This window comes from Hemibagrus wyckioides, linkage group LG18, assembly GCF_019097595.1.
Source record: "Hemibagrus wyckioides isolate EC202008001 linkage group LG18, SWU_Hwy_1.0, whole genome shotgun sequence".
Taxonomy (NCBI): Eukaryota; Metazoa; Chordata; class Actinopteri; order Siluriformes; family Bagridae; genus Hemibagrus; species Hemibagrus wyckioides.
Window position 1 is genome coordinate 3,320,424 of NC_080727.1, and position 22,077 is coordinate 3,342,500.

The following is a 22,077-nucleotide window of genomic DNA, read 5'->3' on the forward strand; positions in this document are numbered from 1 at the left end:
AAACGAAAATCATCCTTCTTTCTTTCTTTCTTTCTTTCTTTCTTTCTTTCTTTTTTTTTACTCATATACAAGGCCAAAAATAAAGAGAGCGGAAAATAAGCGTATACATAATTTCCATTAGTATGCTTTTAAAACCGTATACAATCGTACATCATGTTAAAATTGTGCTGCAAAGGAATGAAAAGCGAAAGTAACGATGTCTTGATGGGAAAAAAAGGCTTTTTATTCTTTCTTCAATGAATTCATTCATCAATTTGCTCCAGGGATGTCATTTAATCGTACAAATCAAAACACACATTTATCCTGGTAACTCTGATGGAGAGCATCCTCATATAAAGTAAAGTGCATCTCTCGAATATCGTGACTGTTATAAAAATGTTTATGCTCAGTTCTTTCATAGACATAAACACATAGTGCAAGTATATTTTCATCACTCGTCACCTGGATGTTGTAGAGAGTCACGAATTTACCCTCTTGAGATCTAGTTGCGTGTGTAATTTTGCTTATTGTTATCAATCAATGCATGGTCAAATACAGAGAATTGTTTTGTAGGTTCATTATGGTTCAGATATATATATATATATATATATATATATATATATATATATATATATATATATATATATATATATATATATATATATATATATATGTAGAAAAAAAACCAACATCAGGACATTTTCACACTCTGATTTAGATGAAAAAGGTTACTGTTTTGCTCATAAAGGTTACGAAAGTTGGCTTTACTTTGCTGTACTTTCACAGAGGAAGTGAGAAATTGAACGCTTTTTATTTTTTTTTCTTTCCACTTGGTACGGGTCAGGTAAATCGAGATCATTAATGATGTAAACATCACATAAGCACATTTTCTGTTGTTTTAAAAAAAAAAAAGATAATAAAGAAAAAGAAAAAAATGCCGATTTTTTTCTTTTCTTGGTACAGACAAAAAAAAAAACAAGGACATTTTAGTGTCTTTATAAAAAACATCTTAGCAAAATATAGCCAAGGCCTATTTAAATATGCATAAATAGCTTGAAAATATTTTCTCCATAGCAGTTCAAACACCGTACAATAGTCATTTAGCTATAAAGAGGAATGAATAATATCAAAATGATGGACACAGTCCCTGTTTTTCATTTCTGTACATGACAAGCACCCGCAAGACACTTCTTCAAAACTCGGCAAACTCATAGCTAGAAAATAAAAAGAAAGGAAAGTAAAAGACTGAACAACTTTTAGTTAAGCCATTTAAAGTTAAGAGATTTAAAAATGTGATTTTTTATTTTTATTTTTTTAAAAAGACTTTCAAGTTTGTTCTCGATACAACACATCTTTGGGTGTTTTTCCAGAAATGTTCAAAATGATCGATGGTCTAAATACTTTACAACAATAGTTAGCGACTTCACCATAAGATTATATAAAACATGATATAAAATATGTACAATAGTGCATACGAAGCGTCGGACACTAATCAAGGGTAAACTAGATATGTTGAGTCTGAAAGTAAATCCGAAATAATTTTTTTTTTGCACTGGTTGTCAAGATAAAAATGAATCTAGATTATTTTTATTTTAAAATATACGTAAAATGCAATTAGGCATCATATTGCTTGCTATAATTCTTTGAATCTGTTTTTCGTCACCAAAACCTCGACTGTTAAATTGTTTCGCGTTAATTCGCGATAAAAAAAATTTCTAACATCTAAACATTTATTCATGTCATCTTTGCATAGTGGTGTAAGTAAATTTAGCTGGAGTAGATACTTTTTCCAGATGCACTGATACGCCTGTAGCTTACGTCTGAGAGGTTATGGAAGTTATTCGTCCCTTTAGATACCTGACTTACCTGTGTTAACTTTGGAATGGAGGAAAAAAAAAGAAAAAGAATTGCACTTAACAGTCTGTGGGTAGGTTTTAGTCCCACTTTAATTTACCCTTGTTAGCAAATACAGAACCATAAACAACCAGAAGAATCATAAATACAAATACATGTCCGAGATATCAACCATTTTTTTGATCCTTTTTAAAATCCCTGGCATCACATTAGAAAGCTGACGATTAAACAACAACGGGAAAAAAAGACATCAGTTAAAATCAGCAATTTGTCAATATGATTTGCAAAGTCTCAGAAATTCAGGAAAGCGATTTCTGCTCAAGTGCACACCCGTTGCAGGGAACGTTCCAGACTTGAAGGTGTCTATTCTTCTTCTCAGTCACATTAAGGAAAAAAAGAGTTGTGCATGACCGAAAAAAAACTTCTGAGCGGTCAGTTTGCGGCTTCAGGAACGGGTGGCACTCGCTCCAGTCTCACGGTCCAGGGATCAGGGTTTGGGGGGTAAAAGGCTGGGTGCGGTAGAACGTCCTCCCTTGCCAGGGCAAAAGCGAACACCCCCCTCTTCCTGTCCACATCCTCTGAGATAAGCTTCCTGTCGGTCAGATTCTCTCTGCTGCTGCCGCTGTCTAATTCCTGCCGTCTTTCAGGGAGTTGAGCAGGCACCGGCGCTCCGAGGGATGGCAGATGCAATGTTTGGTCTCCTTGTAGTGGGTGGGCATCCGGAGGATAGAAAAAGCCGGAGGAGGAGCGCCAGGAAGAGGAGGGTTTGCGTCCCCGGCGTGGACGCGACACGCGGCAGCTCTGACGCTTGATGTGCCGGTGCAGGTGGTCAGAGCGGGTGAAGCTCTTGTAGCAGTGCTCGCACTGGTAGGGCCGTACGCCTGTATGGATACGCAGATGGTTCTTCAGGTCGTAGTTGTGCACAAATTTGGAGTTGCAGTGCAGGCACATGTAGGGTCGCTCGCCCGTGTGCTTGCGCATGTGGATCTTTAGCTTGTCTTGCCTGAGAGATAAGGAAAGAAAATTTAGTGGGTTTTAGGGTTATCCTTGTCCGGTTCATGCTTTATCAGGTGCAAAAAAAACCCCTTTAAACCTCAAAGACTATTAAAGCCGAAAGGAACTACCCGTACTCACACACATCTCCACACAGGGGTGGGTTCTTTTGCTTAAAATACAGAAAACATGCGAGTGAAACTTGGCCTACATAGGGGGAAACAATGATGGATATGTCTTTGGGTTTTTAGGATTCGTCTTTGTCTTCTTGTGGTACACTAAAGTCATTTCAAAATTCAAGCTTTTCTTATATAGGTTTTTTGGTCGAAACTTTCCTTCACTAGCTGTTATTCTGTGATATAGTGTGTTCTAGTTAAGAAGTGAAATCTAGGTTGTATTTTCTTATTACAGTATGGAAACCACTGTGACGCTCTGACGGAGGCTGACCACAAAATTGCACAAACTGTTTCACAAATGCATTTGCATGACAGGGGTGATGCTATATGACAGACGCCTGATGCTTTTGCAACTTCTCTTAGTGTGACTGATTCGGTCTGGCCTAGTCAACTCCCCAACCTTCCTGTTATTCATGCCACTTTAGTGTTACGTTTTATGACTATGTGACCTTCAAACGAATTTTGAAAACTTTTGATGTTGTCCAGAAAAAGACTTTGAAAGACTTGAGCTGTGAAAAGTACATTTTTCATGTCTTCCAGTTGTGCTGATCTGGCAGGTGAATTGTTCCATTAGCCAAGCGATAACCTTCTGTTCATCATGATTTAAAAGGCTAATATGGTCTCAGATCAGCAGGTATGACCAGCACCTCAACTTTCACACCTTAACAGTGTGGATCTCACCCCCCTGCCAAGTGTGTGTTCTCAAGACTTGCTCTCAGTGCCCCCCTGGAGGAGGCCTTTGGCACACCGGCTCTAAAGTGCGCCCACCTGGGTGCTATCTGGGTTGGACTTAATGTATGCTATGCCCGGTCTCTGTCTTACCTTGTGAAGCGGACCTCGCAGATGGTACACATGTAGGGTTTCTCGCCTGTGTGCGTCCTCATGTGCCGAGGTAGTTTGCCTGCACCCTGGATGACCTTGTTGCAGATGGGACACTGCTGCGATGCTTTGGGCTTCAGCTTACGCTCTTCCTCTAGCTGCCATGGTGGAAACAGCGACCCTAGGTGGGACGCTGAGAGGAAACTCAAGTAGTTTCGCAGGTCTGCTTCGTCCTTAATCTGGCCCAGAGGGGGTTCAGGAGCTGCACCGATGCTTGGGCTTACAAAGTCTTTGAGGAATTCTCGATGGAGCAGAGCACTGGGGAGCTCGTCTTTTAGTTCCTCTTTGATGACTTCTTTCTTGATGGCCAGATCCAAGGGCCCGTTGTCCAACGATGCAGATGGGTATGGGTGAGGCGGGCATTGGGGATCCAGGAGCTGTGGGAAGCCTGGAAACTCTGTAGCCCAAATTGGAGGATAGAATCCAGGAAGGAGAGAGGTGAACCCTGACCCTCTCTCCAGTCCTGGCATCTTTGGGTACAGCCCTTCCTGCAGCAGGGACTCGATGGAAAAGTCTTTCAGCGCTCTGCCTTCCAGTCCTTCTTGCTCTCTGGGTTTTTCCGGGGTACGTGATTGGCATCTCTGAGAGTTTGGCAAGTCTCTTTCTGAATGTACCTTCTGTTGTGAGCTGCATGCAGGACTGTCTGCTCCTCGTTCTCCACCAGCCTTTCTATTCTCATGGTTTTCAGAAGCATCTGCTTGGAGAGATCTTTCGCTGATGTTGTCCTCATCACGTTCTTCAATCTCACCGTCTTTCGAGTCATTCTCTGCCTCTTCTGCCATTTCCTCTTCTTCCTCATCCTCCTCCTCTTCCTCATCTTCTTCCTCATCCTCCTCTTCTTCTCCTTCTCCTTCTCCACCACCGGTACCACCCCCTCCGCCGGTGTCCATGATCTCCAAACATACGTTAATGATACACGGGATCTCCAAAAGGCGTGCTGCACCCAGGATCTCCTTCACGTTGGACGGCGTCACAGTCAGTGTCGACGTGTACGCGAACTCCAAAATTGCCGTCAGCGACTCGGGTGCTACAAAGTCCAGCTCGTAAACACCGTGATGGCCGGGGTCGCCGTCACCCGTGGCCACGGTGAAGAGTTTTTTGAAGTACTGACTGCAGGCAGCCAGCACGGAGCGGTGTGTTCGGTACTCCTGGTCCTTCACTACCAGGACAACATCACAGAGGAAACCGTCACGACGCTGTTCATTCAGACTGCACAGGACATCGCTGCTGTGATTCGGGAAGGGGATCCCAATCAGGTCCTCCTCACTGTGTGCCATAGTCTTATAAGAATCTGCAGAAAGGAACAAAAGAGGGAAAGAAAGCAGAAAAGAGGAGAGAACATTACATATGCATAGAAAACAGCTGAAGAATACTGTAATGCGCATGACAGAAGGAATCTTCAGATGATGCTTGAGTGACATTTTTTGAGAAGTATAATGAATCCATCAAGCAAGACTTGGCAGCCTCACCACCCCTTTTTAGCTCTCTACAGCCTCAATTTCTTATCTTCTGCTTTCGGGTTTTCACGACCCAAGCGTGATGTCTGAAGCCTGATAAAGCAAGATATACCATCGTTTTGCTCTCTCTCTCTCTCTCTCTCTCTCTCTCTCTATCTCTCACACACACACACACACACACACACACTATGTGACATTTGAAACAAAACACAGGAAGGCAAAGGGGGTCAGACTCTAGTTTCTAGACTGAAGGAAAGAAGTTTGGAGGGCAAGATGGTTTTTATTCACAGCACATTTCCCTCAACTGTTTTAATATTCTTCCTGTAATACCTGTAAATCAATCCCGTTTAGTCTTAATTTAAAATGATGCTCTAAATCCTAACGAAACCTACTGTTGCATACAGAGAAATTCCATCAAAAGTCACTTTGAGGAGTCGTGTCTTCGGCTGGTTTCGGCACACGGGTGACCGGCAACTGAATTGTACCTGTGGATTCCCTAAAATGTTTACGCTGCCTTTTACACAGAGACGTTTGGCACCGTCGCCCTTCATTCACAGCTATGAATAGAGCATAATCTCAGTGCTCTTACTTTCGCGCGGTCAGTGCAGACATTTAGATGGATGCTTTAAGATTCCCAAATCCAAACCAGCCTTGTTGACTGACTTTAAAGCAAATGAGCAGTTTTTGTCGGCATCCGCAGTCCAACCTCTCTTTCTTTCTTTTTGAATCTGTTTGTTCACGATCACATCTGAGCTCTTACCGATCAAGTATTGAACATTTCTTGCACTGTTGCTAGGAGACAGTTGCTATAATTACCAGTTTATTAGACATATAGTCTAATAAAGAAGAAACAACATGTCTTTAAATGAGGAGAAGTGCATACTGAACATGATGAGCAGGGCTGAGAGGGGGCGGGGATGTCATTTACAGACAGCGAAGAAATGCTGCATGGAAACGAAACAAAAGAAGAGCATACGTCTCATAGTCCATATTCTGTGCCAAGGGTTCTTGCAGCCAGGGACACCTTTAACTGCGAAATAAATTCCGCAGATTTATCTTTTTGAACCTTATCCAACTATTTGTGTATTAGGCTTGTTATTTCAATGTGTAGAATATTATTGTGGCTGTTTATTTATTAGCCAAAGAGAGATTTATGCAATTCATGAGATTTACATTCACAATTCTATAAATGATCTATATTTGTTTTTCAGATCTTGATATTCAGAATAAACTAATTCAGCTTGACTTGTCAAATCAGCAAATATAAGAAATATAAAAAACTCAATAATTATAATAAAAACAAATCAGAGAGAACCCTAGTATGAGAACCAGTCTTCCATCCTCAGTGTCACTTCTCACTATGATGTATACCGCTGTAATGTATATACAGTAATTATTTGTGTATTTAGTGAACTATTTAACGTGCTCTTGATTTGCACAAGAACGTCTAGAGACGGGACAGCCGGACGTTCCTTCACGAAAGAGTCTTGGTCAATGTGAAGTCCGACATTTTAGAGATGCATTTAAAAAGTCTGATAGTATTGTGTAAACATGACAGAACCAGAAAGAAAGGGGGGGGGGGGTTCCATGTCCCCAGAAGTTCCCTGACAGGTTACATATAGAAAAAAAAGAAGAAGAAGAAGAAGAAGAAGAAGAAAAGAAAAAAAAGATGGTGCCCCTCCCTGGAAAATCCAGCCAAGTCAAACAGGCATTTAGAGCTAAAAACAACAGTCGATCCCACCCACTCTGGGAACACGTGCAACTTCTGTAGCTGCCTAACTCTGTGCTCTTCCCCTCCCCTGTCCTCACAGATACACTCCCATAATTATAGTGTGTGTGTATGTGTGTGTGTGTGTGTGTGTGTGTAGGATAGGAGCAGGATGTGACACATGCTCAGAGCGGGAAGGAGGGCACTGCTTTCCCACTGTAACGTCCTACATGGCTACCACCACGGGCTCACAAGTACACACACACACACACAGCAATACCACTGACTAACTTCTTTAACTCTTCAGATCTCTCAGAAAAGCCTGTGCAGTCTAGAAATCTGGATGAATTTCTTTTCTATCACCATACCATGCTGAATTTTTTAAAATGTTTTTTGCATTGTGAATAAAAATAAAACCAGTAATGTCGAATAAGATAACACTGCAGCGTAATCGTTACACAGAATCTGATTAACGAATTAACAGCAGTGGAAAAGAAAAAAGTGTGTTTCTTTCACAGGAATGTAATCAATATCACTTTAGTGCGGCGAGAAGAAAAGTGGCATGTTTCGAGACGTGTCAGGATCTTCTCAGGAAGGTGTCTGTATTATTCCTAGAAATTTCACTAGCTACATAGGAAAGGCACAACACCTGCCAGTTTTCTGGTCCAAACCCAAATGCTTTATTCTCAGGCATTGGTTCAAAATGATCCTCTTTTATATTAACAACTTAGTGTTTCTATAGCAACAACTCATTCATAGGAACGTCCTCTGATCATCAGCAATCGCTTATGACACTTTACACCACCGGAGAACAAATTATAAGTGTTGAAACGGTAAGAATTTCAGTAGGAAGATTATAAGGAGTCTCCAGTGTCAGGGCAGTGTGTTGGAATGATCGATAAGATTTTGGCTCAGCCTTTAGGATCGAGGACCTTTCTGGTTCAGTTTTGTAAAAAAGAGTAGAACATTTCTCGTTCATTCATCAATAAATTAAAAAGGAAAACCTGTGGTCGTTGGGAAATCTCTCACTCTCTCTCTATATATATGTATATATATATATATATAACAGGTGCTTGTAAGTATATTAGCTGTACGAGTCCCTATGTGAGTGTGTGAGCCTTTAATCTTTATGCCTCACTCAGTTTCACTTTAAGTTCAGTTTAAGTACATTTACTTTTACAAGGTTTTGGTTTTGATTTTACACTCTGATTCAACAAGAGTTGAAAAGCCCTAGCTGTAATTCTGGAACGATTAAAAAAGCTGACGCTTTAACGTTTACCTCAAAAACCTAAATGTCACTTAATCGAGTAAAAACAAAAGTAACTTTGATGTTTTTAAATAACTCAGGCTCTCCGTTACCGCTTCACTTAATCGAGGACAAAGCTCCACAGAGTGGCAAACACTTTGTTCTTGAAGGTTTGAGTCATCAAATAAAGGCTTGTTTTTCCTCTGTTGTTGGCGAATTGTTTTAAAAAAATTAAATAAACGACTGATATATTTACGGTAATAGGTACGAGGTGAAACGTCGGTCATCAGCTAGGAAGGAAGTTAAGAGAAAACTTTGAGAAAAGTTAAAACAGTTCACATCTCTCAGACATATTTCATCATATCTCATGGTGCCGAGGACACAGAGGTGTCAACAGAGAAGAGCAGGAGAGAGACAGTGTTACAGACAGACATGGAAGATAGACTGAGAGAGAGAGAGAGAGAGAGAGAGAGGTTAAGAAGGAGCTGTGCGTGAGGAATAGGTGGTGGTAAATTGGCTCAATCCAGTGCTGGGTTAGTGGGTCCTAAGGGAGATCATTTGAGGGCCTTTCCAAAGGCTGAGCTGGAGGGCGACCTGTAGGTTCAGGCTGTTAGCCGTTAGCACAGCCACTTATTTAGCCTGTTTACACACACCGGCGCTTGTCTGCGTCTTAGCAATGGCCCTGCAATAATTGAACAGATGGTTCTGAATTTGGATTTTCGGTGATGTGTCTCTCAGCCAGAGGAGACGGAAGCGCTGCGGTAATGACAGGTGTGACACGAGTAATGAGCGCCTCCGTCACGGTTCAGGATCAGCAGATGAATTTAAACTGGCCTCGTTTTGGAAAACTCTGGCTACGAACTTTGGGGAAAATGTATGGGTCATATTCTCAGCGGTGTGTCTCTGCCTACAAATTGGGGTCGTGATGATTTTATGAATTGTTATAAGATCTCGTACACGCTTGTCAGCATTTTGGGGAGTTACTTTCGGCGTTTATTTGGCTGGTGATAATTTCACACGCTTCCACTTGCTCGGGCGTAACGAGGGCACAATAAAAAGTGTGGGATTTTAGGTTTCGTCGTTCTATTTCGGCTTGTTTATGGCGAGCCTCTTTATACGACGCTTTATAACAGAGTGTTATAAATTAACTAAGTACGACGCCAAACACTGATTTTTTTTTATACAGATGCTGCCTTCAGGTGCTCCGTGTTTTTCATTCGTAATTATAAATGCTTGTAAAAAATACAGTAGAGATCATGCCACTGTGATGTAACTCTTAAGGCCTTAATCTCTGACCAGTAACAAGTTATATTTAGAAATATGTTAAAAAATATTTGTCTGTGTGAATTGTTTCCAAAGACTATATAGATAGATTTATATACAACTTCAAAAAAATGTTCTCGGGAAATTGGCATAACTTGTGAAGGTAGCATGAGAGACATGAATACAAGTATATTGCTATAAGTATGTATCAGTGTTATTATGTGTTATTTAGTAATTATTAAAAGAAGGTGTGTAGTTGAAATGAATTCCCGAGCTAATGACGTTATCTTAATCCTATTTAACTTAATTTTTTATCACCCCCCAAACTCTCTCTAGGGGATCTAACAACCCCTTCTTTATGACGCACATGCTTATAAAAACCCCTAGATACTAATACACCCCGATGCTGGCTCATGTCTGTTCTAATCCTGACGCGGTGTAAGTACACAGAGCAGAAGTGCACAAACACCATCATCAAAGGCGTGACGTGATGTCCCGCAAAACACTAATTTACACCTGTTATCCGTCTCCTCGCTAAAGCACACTGCGTCCTGCCCTCTGCTCTTCTGATTCGACCGGTTTGGCTCCTGAAGTTGTTGGTTCAGCTTAACAACAACAGCACAATTAGAGCAGCATGCTTCGTTCTAGTCCCAAACCTTGTTCTTGATGTGCAAGCATTTTATTGCATGTGTGTGTGTGTGTGACAATTTTGATGAGCCCTTTTTTGCAGAATATCAGGAGTCTTTCGAAGCAGGACGTGGTTAAGGGAAAGCACCTCTGACACATTAATGACAGAGTCGACGCGGTGTCAAACCTCGAATCGGCGAACTGGATCAATCACAAAAAGAAAAAGGTTTGACCCTTTTCACAGCAACACAAAGCTTCACTTTTCTTTTTTTCAGACAGCAGGTCGCAACCCAAATAATTACATGAGTCATTAAATTACCGAGTCGCACCGATGCCGTGACATGGCCGAGCTTATTGTCACCGTGCCGGGACTACACCTGATACGTACACACACATGCGCTCTCTCAAAGGAAATACAGGTGTTAAGAAACAATACTTTCTTCTTTTTTTTTTACAAGAGACACATTGAAAGAAAGGAAGATGGAACGTAAAACACATGAAGTTTAAAAGAACAACAAAAAGAACAAAACACACACACTCACCCTGAGCCTCCTCTGGAATGTGTGTGACTTATCCTGAGACTATGGAGTGATGTTCGTCTCTCTGTTTCTCTGTCTCTCTCTCTCTCTGTCTCATCTCCTGTCTTTTATGCCGCGCTCCCTGTCCATTCTCACTCATCCGCTCATCTTCCCTCCATTCACAAAAAAAAAAACACATCCAACAGTGGCAGAAACAACGTCTCTCTCTCTTTCTCTCTCACACACACGCACGCGCACACACACACACACACACACACACACTCACACACACACACACACACGCACACACTCAGTCACTCATGCGTGCGTGGTACCGAGAGCAAGTGGATGAGTGCGAGAGGGAAGAGAAGAGAACAGAAGAGAAGAGGTGGACCCCACTGTACAGCGGAAAGAGAGAGAGAGGGAGAGACAGAGAGAGAGAGAGAGAGGGAGGGAGAGAGAGAGAGAGAGGACTAGTGCAGGGGCAGTGTGTGATGTAGAGATGCAGCACTAGTCGTTTTTATAGCTGGGTGGGTAGCACAGAGATAATAATACCCCATCCACCTCCACAACACAAGTTAGGCCCGGTGTGTAATAAGGCCGTGGTGCAGACACCCTCTGATTTGGGGTCGGACTAAATGAATTTTTAGTTTCCTTACAGCAGATTTGCAGCGACTGACCGAGGAACCGACGGCAGCACTGGGAGGTTCAGTAGAGAGAGAGAGAGAGAGAGAGAGAGAGAGAGAGAGGAAAATGAACGAGGTTGAAGTGCCAACACTATTTGTGCATGTGCAGCACATCGAGCTGTCGGAGACGGCGCAGAGGGAGTGAACGTTCCAGCTCCCGAGGGAATCACCCTACACTATATAAGGAATAAAACACGACAAGGCATGCCGTCGTAGGACAAATAATCAAAGCCAAGGTGGTGCCATGCAGCCCGAAATGTTCCTCCGAATTCCTCATACTCACACCGACAGACCGAGACCATGCATCCGTTTAGTGTTAGGGTTAATGTCGTGGTGCTATCCTTGTTATCACTAATGTTATAGCAGCTAGAAATGATTGGAAAAATTCAACTAGAAAAACTATCCCCAAAATCATGAACACTGACACTGGAGACTCCTTCCTTACTCCTTACACAAAACATCAGCAAATCAGATCAAGGTTTGCTTTGAATATTAACATCTGTTTGATATACAAGTCTCTGTCTAAGCTGTTTCCATGGAAACGGTAGAGTATCTGAGCTGCTGCTATAGAAATGTACTCATCACCTTCTGACCAGTCGGAACTGAGATATAAATTTTTAGATTTCCGATATTTATATTTGTCTTAACGTGCTCAAAAGTTTGTGCACCCTTTTGACAGTTGCTGTGGAGCTATGGAGTCCATTCCCGGGAACACAGGGAAGCAGGAATGCAGTGGTGGTGCATCACGGGGTACCACACACACACACACACACAAACAAACACACACACACACACACACTATCACATCAGCATAGTATCCTGAGTCCAAATCTTTCTTTCTTTCTTTCCTTCTTCAATAGAATTAATACGAAGATGAACTCAAACTCTGACAAAATACCAGTTTTATAAGTTAAAAAAAACAGTTTTATCATGATTCTAGGCCCGAATCATGTGCGTATTGTTTGCATTGGTTTTTCTTTTCCTGTCATTCTCACCTGGATACAAACGAACGCCACATTCTCGGTCAAGCTTTTGAAAACAGCGGTTTAAAAACAGGAATAATAAAGTCATACTGCAGCGTCAATCACGCAGCAGAGCTTTAAATAGCTCCGAGCCAGTGGAAAGTAATTACCCGAGTCACACTGAAGATCTGAGTAAGAACTTGTCAGAACAGAAAACATTGTCTTAATGCTTCGAGAGATGAAAGAGACAGAAATGTTTAAAGAAAGAAAAATGGAGAGGGAACGGAGTCGGAGAGCTGATTGAATGAATGAAGAGATATTGATCTTCGCATGCGAGCGTTCACATGCGGACGGAGACGTGAGCAGACTGTGACACGGATGTTCGTGTTGCATCTTTTACATTTCTCCTTAGTGTCACAGAGAGCTTCCTGTGGCTCATTTTTTTAAAATCTGTTTTTATTTTTTTTAAAACGGAAATATTACGAAAGTCAAGTCAAAAGAATTTCCGCAGACACTGTGAAAATTTGAGTTTTTTTTCTAAGGACACCATTAATCAAAAATATCATATATCATAATATTTAGTTATCAGAAACCTTTTTATTTATTTTATTTATTTATTTATTTATTTATTAAATTGCAGTTTTATTTAGCTTTAAAATATTCTAAATATTCTAAAATCTATTAAAAATATATATTTTAAATAAATGACTAGTATAATTGTAAACACATCTGTAATAAATAATAAATACACTTTAAGAACTTAATCATTAACATAAAAATAGAAATATTTAAAAAAAAAATTAAAAACAGCAAGAAAAGCATATAAATAAACTATTTATGCATAAAATAATAATAAAAAAAAACAATTCTATTTTAAAATAATATTTGTAATTATTTTACACCTGCAAACATTTATAAACACCTTGAAACCATTTATCATTGATGATATTTTTACAACAATTTAAGGATAGGAAATTGTATTTGAATGAATTATTGTGTGTGTGTGTGTGTGTGTGTTCGTCCTTAACTTAATCCAGAGACTTTAAAAAGGCCGAATTTACGGATAAAGACCGCAATTATATTTTTCTCCTGAGAAAGCCTACAGGCGAAGAGCAGCATCTCGGCTTTAGCGTGCGTCTCGTGGAGAACTTTTCTTCGTAACACGCAACAGTGAGCGAACTCGGTGAAATGCGGCCTCCTTCTCAAAACCGACGCTGACGAGCTCACGCGGCTTTCTGTTCGATCTACTCTTATTTTGTAAACTCCACCGTGTGCCATATTTTCTCAGATTTCAGCCCTGATAGGCAAAAACACTTTTACTCATCACTCTGTGCTTTAAAGAGCTCCTGACCTGGACAGGTCCTAAATGACATCAGCAGTCAGGCTCGTTAGCGGTTTAGGAGCCGAGCTCGATCAGTTTGGCCCGCTTCACATCACGTCTCTCCGAGATTAGATGATGAAATTGACTCATAAAGAAATCGGGAGCATGAAAAACAGGATGTCTGAGTGACAGCAAGTGTGCGTGATAAAATAAGGAAATAAATAAATCAGATAAAAAAAATATCGCTTGTGAAAATATAGCATGTAAGGTGCAATAGGAGGTCGTTTAATTATTTTTATTGTTATTTTTTTAAAAAGTTTATTTTTTTTTTTTTAATTCACACAGAGTTTGAATTAAGTCCAAGTCTAATCTCTTGACAAAATCAGTGTTGCAAAATATCAGTGTTACTATTACTCACGATATCTAGAGGAACTGACTAATCACCTGACCTTACTGAAAAGAGGCATGTGTAAGAAAAAAAATAATAAAAAATAAAAAATACAGTACATGAAATGAGAATGACAAAAACAGGATGCTGGTGTCTAGGTGACAAAAACCATCCACAAGAAGAACAGGAGAAAGAAAAGAAAAGAAAAGAAAAGAAAAGAAAAGAAAAGAAAAGAAAAGAAAAGAAAAGAAAAGAAAAGAAAAGAAAAGAAAAGAAAAGAAAAGAAAAGAAAAGAAAAGAAAAGAAAAGAAAAGAAAATGCAGCTATATTATATGAGACACCTAAATATCGTTTATATTTTTATTTATCAATTATTTCTTCATTTGCACAGGATTTATAATGAAAGTAAAAAAAATCTAGAAAAAATCAGTGTCAGAAAATCTGAATCTGATTATTTGTGATGTGTAATGAAACTGAGTTACTCAAAGAACTTAAAGAAAAAAAAGAGAAAACATGCACAATAAAAATATATTGTTGTTGTTATAATAATTAGATAATATAATATATAATTAAATAATAATAATACTTATTATAATAATACTTATTATTAGTATACTAATAATACTTATAATAATAATAATAATTATTATTATTATTATTATTATTTTAGTCCTTACTGTGCATTTGTATTTGTGTATACAATTATTTATTATGTTTATTTATTTTTCAAATTGCTTTATTTTTTAACAGGATTTAATTATTCACCAAGCATTTACAACAAATTTTCTTTTTTAGAAAAGAAAAATCAATCGTCGAAAACTTTTCTTTGTTTGAGTTTAACGCCTGTTTGTGGCCCGGAAGAACAGACAGATGTGTGTCTGTAGGGAAGAACGCTTTCTCCACCATAACCCCTGAGATATTTATTTATTTATTACTTATTTTTATTTACTTTTTGTTAATTTTTTTGGTCATTTTTTATGCATGAACACTTACAGCTAAATGCTTGCCACACAGACCAAGATTACAGTAATACTCACTGAAACACACACACACACACACACACACACACACTGAGACACACTGTAAGGCTCAGTCAGTTGTCATAGAAACCCAGGCCTCAGCAGGTAACTCTTCATTAGTTAGTGGACTCAGAGCTCTGAGAAAAGCTTCTTATATTAGATACAAGATGTCACCATTCTTCTCGCCTCATTAGAAAGCCAAGCAGCTTGATACGATTTAGCACTGCATCCACTTTCCTCAATTTTTTTCTAAATTTCTTAGAAAAGTTACGCCCTCTGTAATTAACGATCGCTGAAAACTGAAAAAAAGAAAAAGAAAATCAAGAACTAGCGCTAAGATTTAATATAGAATAAATTCATGAATATTTCAGATGATTGACAGATCGAAGCAAACATGGAGGCAATATTCGATGCAGCGTTTTAGAAAAATGAAGAAAAGCATGCTAGCTCCGCCCCTAACCACCACTCGGGGTTGTGCCGTTACAGGAAAACAATCAACCGTGCCAAGCAGAGATAATACATCACTTTGAAGCTGATTATTTTCCCAATGAGAACAAACATTTGCCAAATATTTCTGCACTAATTACTTATTATCCAAAACAAAAAAAACCCAAAATTTTTTAAGTAACACTAAGAAGCAGAAAAATTTTTTTAGTCACGCTGATTTTTTTATGCTAATTAAATAGTAATTAATGTATCTATTAATATATAGAATGAATACAAGTTATATAAATGTATAATAAGCGCTCTATAAACGATAAACTAGTTCAGTGTGTCAGAGTTTGGAGGAGATATAAGATAAGAAAAAAAACATCTTCTGGCTGAGTTTTCTGGCTGATTTTCGTGTGTGTGTGTGTGTGTGTGTGTGTGTGTAGTCTGTTCACACTCAGGAGGTCCAGGCTGAGTAAGCGTTGGGCTTCTGCAGTACCTGTTTGTGATCACACTCAGTTCCTGTCATCACACACACACACACACACACGGAGGAACGGAGGATGAGAGCGAAAGAGTATTACCATGAAGTCTTTCACTTCTCTGCTGCTCTCTGATACTAGGAGGAGGGGAAAAACTTTCAGCAGATGTGAAGTAAACATGTGAAAAACCACCGGGAAGTCGGACAGGGAGGACGGTGGACGGTGGGAAAACTTGTGTCATCTCTGCCTGGCCGCAGACAAAACCCACCCACCACTCCCAGGGTTAGCTGGGTGGGAAAAACTTGTCCAAGGACAATACACACACACACACACACTTTGTCTGGCGGTACACAGGGGTGTATAAATGTAATTTACAGCATAATATTTTCACACTATTAAATAGGGGTGGGTATTTCCCAAACACACACACACACACCATGCATAGCATCATACGCTGACTTCAGTATCACAGAAATAATGTTTTCAGTCACAGGAAAGGCTTCCACAGCATCCGTCGTTTGAAAGGCGAGACGCTGTGGTATAAGAGGAATAAAGAGCTACAGGAAGTGCAGTTGAGAGAAAGAGGAAACTAAACTATGACATCATAACCCCCGAAGTTTTATCCTATGAAATGATCAATTCTCTTAAAAATCCGAAGTACTACATGCACGTATGTAGCTATTGAAGAGATTATTTATAGTGTCTGTGCTGTACAGTAAACTCCTATCGAACCCACAACCCGTGAAAAGGTTCGAATAGAAAGTTTCTGTAGAAGTAAAAAAGGCTTTTTGATGTGTAACAGGTCACGAAAAATAAGCACTATTTAAAAAAAAAGTTAGCGAAGACAATCGTTCTTGATGTATATCGAAGCAAGCATTACATACACACACACATACACACACACACACACACACACACACACACAGATGTACACTAATCTAAAAATATGCAGCTCTAAGGTCATTTCAGTGCCTCGCTACATCTCTGGATTAGGGAGGAGCTGAAGACATCAACTCCTGTTTTCAGCCCAGTAGCTCTGTGTTTTATCTCGGACCGTGTTGAGTAATTACGTGTATGTGTGTGTGTTCTATATCTCTGTGTGCATTTCTAAGGTAATTTTGGTGGGTGGCTGTAAGACGGAGGCATATGTGTGTGTATGAGGGGGAGTCTAACCTGCTTGTGTGTGTGTGTGTGTGTGTGTGTGTGTGTGATTATAGCTAGCCTCTGTCTGCCCTCGGGCTCTCTGGCTTCTCCTAATTAAAACCAGCCAGGCTGCAGGGCACAGGAGACAGATGCCTGTCATAGCAGTAGTAATACACACACACACACACACACACACACACATATTAGACACAGACTTTCATAGTCACACTTGGTGATATAGAGTCTATAGTCTAATAATACACACACACACAACTATACTTGAACATGAACATACACACCTGTACAAAGTGTTATTTTTTACTTTTTTATATATAGTAAAATGCACACACACACACACACTGAAATCATATTCATACCTAAAGTAAACATTTTTAATATATAATATAGTTGATAAAAGGATCTTTATGAGCCATTTTGTTTATTTCTCCATTTTTTTTTAATTTATTTATTTTTTTATCTCAAATAAAATGATTATTTTCATCGCTATTTACCATTCTTTTGGTTATTAAAATAATAAATAAATAAATAAATAAATAAATAAATAAATAAATAAATAAATAGTAACAACAACAACAACAACAAAAAAAACAACCAAGCAAAAAATATGTTATGTATTAAATAACAGGCTCTTTTTTTCCTGATTTATTTACTTTTTTTTGCATACTAAATAAAGAAATATTATTTTATTTTATTTTTATTTACTAAAAAGGTTTTTGCTTTTTAAAAATAATTTTATAGCAAATGTTATACTTTTTTAAAAAAATGATACATTTTTAATTATGTTTTTTGTATTTAATTAATTAATTTTTTTAGTATTTTTTATTACATTTTTTCCCATTTATTTATTTCTTTTTTTCTGTTTTTCTTTTCTTTTTTTTTTTTTGGCACCCATTTCCTGCATCATCCCAGCTCAGAGAATCTTGCGTGGTCTAATCACGGCTGAGTCTCCAGCTTTCTGCAGCACATTCTGCCCATCAGCTCTAACTATCAGGCCCAATATGAGCCCCCTTTAGGAGCTACAGGATAATTTGGACATTTTTGCCAGCCCTCGGTGTAGCAGCTCTGCCTGTCTTGTCCTACTCTGTGTGTGTGTGTGTGTGTGTGTGTGTGCATAAGTGAGCATGTTTTTATATATTGGTAAGGACCAAATGTCCCCACAAGGACAGGAATATCTGTCAGTTTTGGTCTTGTCGCTAATTCCCAAGCGGAAAAATAAATACTTTTATTTTCTTATTTAATTTTTTACAAAATAAAAGTGCTGAAAAGTTTCATTGAGATTAAGGCTCAGGTGAAATGTAGCATTAATTAGCTGCATTATTGATTATGTTAGTGAAAGGTCTTCATAAGGCTAGTAAAACAACCGTGTGTGTGTGTGTGTGTGTGTGTGTGAGACTGAAAGAGAAAGAGAGAGAAAGACAGAAAGAGAGATTGGGCTATATGGAGGGTAGGTGGGTGGATCAATGTGTCCTTATTTTGATCTGAGCGAGTGAGTGATAACCCACACACTCATCTCTCTCTCTCTCTCTCTCTCTCTCTCCCTCCCCCTACACCCCTCCTCCTTTCCTCTCCTTTTCTCATACAAGTGGGTGGATCCAGTTTCACAACGAAATCTTTTAGAAACATTACAAAATCACCTCTTATTGTATATGTGTCTGTGTGTGTCTGTGTGTGTGTGTGTCTGTGTCTGTGTGTGTGTGTTGCATTTATCTCTTCTATACACATCATCTCTATTAGGCATTTGCATAGTCTGGAACATGTCTGCAGTTTAATCTGTAATCATGCATATGGGCACGAGCGTTTGAGCGTCTAGATCGAAAATCTGTTTAGTTTTAACAAAGATGATCATGTAGACACACACACACACACACACACACACACGCACACTGTTTTTCACTTTTAACTCGAACTGGTCGTACCTTTTTAAAATTTAACGGTAAATCACAAGCTAAAACACTTCATCTGCTTCTGTGTGCCTGTATTGTCACGGCTAGCTGTTAGCATTCGGCTAGTTCGCGTGGTCATTATCAGGCTAGCTAACAAGAGATTTGCAGTAAAGCTACGGTTAGTTAGCACTGAGCAACATTTGCCTTATTGTTTTTTGATTCCTTTATGTGACTTGAAGAGTTTATAACAACAACAAGCCAAAGGTTTTTATTGACCTGTAAAGACATCAGTGCTAACTCTCTCTCTCTCTCTCTCTCTCTCTCTCTCCCTTTCTCTTTCTCCACCCTCTATCCCCTCCTCACTCAATCCTTCACTCTCTCTCTCTCTCTCTCTCTCTCTCTTTCTTTCTCCTAGACCTCTAGTTCCCTTCAGCTTTAGCCACCTATCTTCTTTCTATCTCTTCATTTTCTCTCACTCACTTTATAGAAACCCCTTAAAAGTTTGGATTAAACTCCTACAACCTACATGATTTCAAAACCCGTCCCAAACAGCAGCCCTTTAAGAACCGATAACAGTCGAAAGAACCCTCGAGGAACCCTTATTCTAAGAAAGTACTGCAGTACCGTTGGAGCGAGATAAAAATCAACCTGAGAAATGTCACTGTACTTCTCCACCCCCGGTTAACCCTTTAGCTTATCAGCTTTTTTGTTTCAGTTACTGACTTTAAAGCGTATTATGCAGACGTGAAACTGATAGGAACGTTGCATGATTGTGAGAACCGCCGTAGCACTGGAGGTCTGGATTAGACGAAGGAGTATAAAGGGTTAAATAAGCAGGTATGATATCCACCACTTTAGCGAATTAAAGCTGCAATAAATAAATAAATAAAATTTCAGAATGCATGTTTTAGCTGCACGGATAAGTAATAATTTTATTCTGTGTTATGTTTCATGAGAATTTTAACACCGATTCATTTAAGGCTTGTTTATGAGCTGGCCAAAATCGTACCAAAAAACACTGCTAGCTTTGCTAACATCTGTTTAAATGGGCTGCTATTGCGCAAACATGCTATCCGAATTCAGATTTGGATTTCTTACGAACAAATTTGTAAGAAATGTGAAGCGCTCTAATCCCCTCCCCCACTCCAACCCCTATTTTGAACATCGACCACTCTTTGTCTCGACCACTTCCTGACCACCAGACAGCTCTCGGCCATCCTACGCCAGCAGGAGGGAGGCTGAAACATCTTTTCGACCTTGAAGCCGCCCAAAATCAGCCATTTTCCGCATCCCTTTAACCTTTAACCCTTTGTACCTGAAACATGACTGTTGATCGGTTTAGTTTAGATTAGATCAAGAAGAATTCAGAGAGATGCACACTGCACATGAGAGGTAATAACAGTGCAGCACACAAAGACGTTCCAGATAAACTGTGTGTGAGTACAAATGTAAGTTAGAGTCTGTCTTTTTTATTTATTTATTTTTAGTAAATAAAGAAGCTAAAGAAGTTGAAGCTTCATCCCAGATCTCTTCTTTAGTGTAAAAGCAACGACAGTGAAGGAAGGTGGAGGGAGAAACAGTGAGCGGTTGGATGATGGTGCTCGGTATGAGCTGGCTGGATCGTGACAGAGGTTTAGTGTGTGGTATGTGGTGTGTGTATGTGTGTATGTGTGTGTGTGTGTGTTTGTAAAATACCCCCAAATGGTCTCTGTTGTTAGTGAGCTGGCCAAGCTCGGAGCCACGACACACTTCTACTGCCTCTTTTCCATCCAGTGCTTACTCACACAGACACACACACACACACACACACACATTTGCTCAGCCAAACTCGTGTTGATATTCATCCTGCCAAGTTTTAAGCAGCAAGTCCTAATATTACAAATTTCACAGTTCATTAATACGCTATATATTACGTGAGGGAAACGTAGCGAACCGCGAGCAGGTGAGACGCGAGATCATTCTGTCGTCCGTCGTTTATGTAACGAGGCCCGAAAGTGAATGAGCAGAAAGTGTTTCAATGGTAAAGGAAAAAAAAGGCTTTTATTCAGTAAGTCAGACCTCTCAATGAGTCGCAGACACCAGGAAACTAATTTGCATCAAAAGCCCGAACAATCCACTCGCTTATCGGCTATCATCTGAGATTGGAGGTGATAAGCTGATGGGAACTCGATTTGTTTGTTCTCATGGTGCCACTGCCTGTCAGACTCCCACATTCACCCTCTGATGTCTCTCTCTCTCTCTCTGTCTCTCTCTGTCTCTCTCTCTCTCTCTCACTTGCTGACTGCTTTAAACTGCTTGACATGCTTTCTTTTTCTCGTGTGATTCTCGTCGGTTACCTGACATTCGTCAGATTATTTTTTTTTCGTTCTCCTCAGATTTTTCTTTCAGATTTCTTCTTGCATGTTGTTCTGTTCTTTGGTCAGATGTTACAGATATTTTTATCTCTATAACTTTACGTTTTTTTTTTTTTTCCTCCGTGACCTCAGATCATCAGGAACAAATTGGCCGGGTCTTAAAACCCGAGTGATATCGCCTGAACGATCTTGAGCGTGTGTGTGAAAAGAGAGAGAGAGAGAGTGTGTGTGTGTGTGTGTTTTGAGTGGGGGTTTTGCATGCAGTCACTCAGTGGTGCAGATAGAGTCAGTGGAGAATTGTGTAGCCGGATCTGGAGCATTGTGAGGCCTGCCTCTTTCCCACACCCCCCCCGAGGAAAGCAAATAGAAGGAGGCTACTCCTGAAATGTTTGTGAACACGCCAATGTAAAAGTATCCAGGCTGTAACAAAAGACTCCCTCGGATCAGGTTCAACTTCGATAAACCTTGTCCTAGTGACTGAGAAGACAAAGGCGTGGTGCCTATCCCCGTATAACCCTCTCCCTCTTTCCCTCTCTCTCTCTCTCTCTCTCTCTATCGCTCCGTATCACAGGGAGGGTCCCTAACTTTAGGTGTTTAACTCTTTTCCTGATACGTGTCCACATCAGCAGCTGAGTAATCAGTGAGTGATCTGAAAGCGATTAATATATATATATATATATTTTCCCTGC

General features: G+C 39.6%; 1 protein-coding gene across 4 annotated transcripts in view; it reads right to left on the reverse strand.

Annotated features, from left to right (window-relative positions):
- Positions 1–875: 875 nt before the first annotated feature.
- Positions 876–22,077, reverse strand: part of LOC131368888 (zinc finger and BTB domain-containing protein 7C) — a 22,272-nt gene continuing 1,070 nt past the window's right edge. The window contains exons 2-4 of one of the 4 annotated variants that reach the window (XM_058415066.1): positions 10,725–10,868; positions 3,825–5,172; positions 876–2,836 (exon numbers count right to left, since the gene is read on the reverse strand). In XM_058415066.1, coding sequence (XP_058271049.1) covers positions 2,266–2,836; positions 3,825–5,158 — 1,905 coding nt within the window. In that variant the 5' untranslated portion in view covers positions 5,159–5,172; positions 10,725–10,868 and the 3' untranslated portion in view covers positions 876–2,265. Of the gene's footprint in view, positions 2,837–3,824; positions 5,173–10,724; positions 12,925–22,077 lie in introns of those variants that run through there. The other 3 variants (XM_058415063.1, XM_058415065.1, XM_058415064.1) reach the window with 3 other exon arrangements.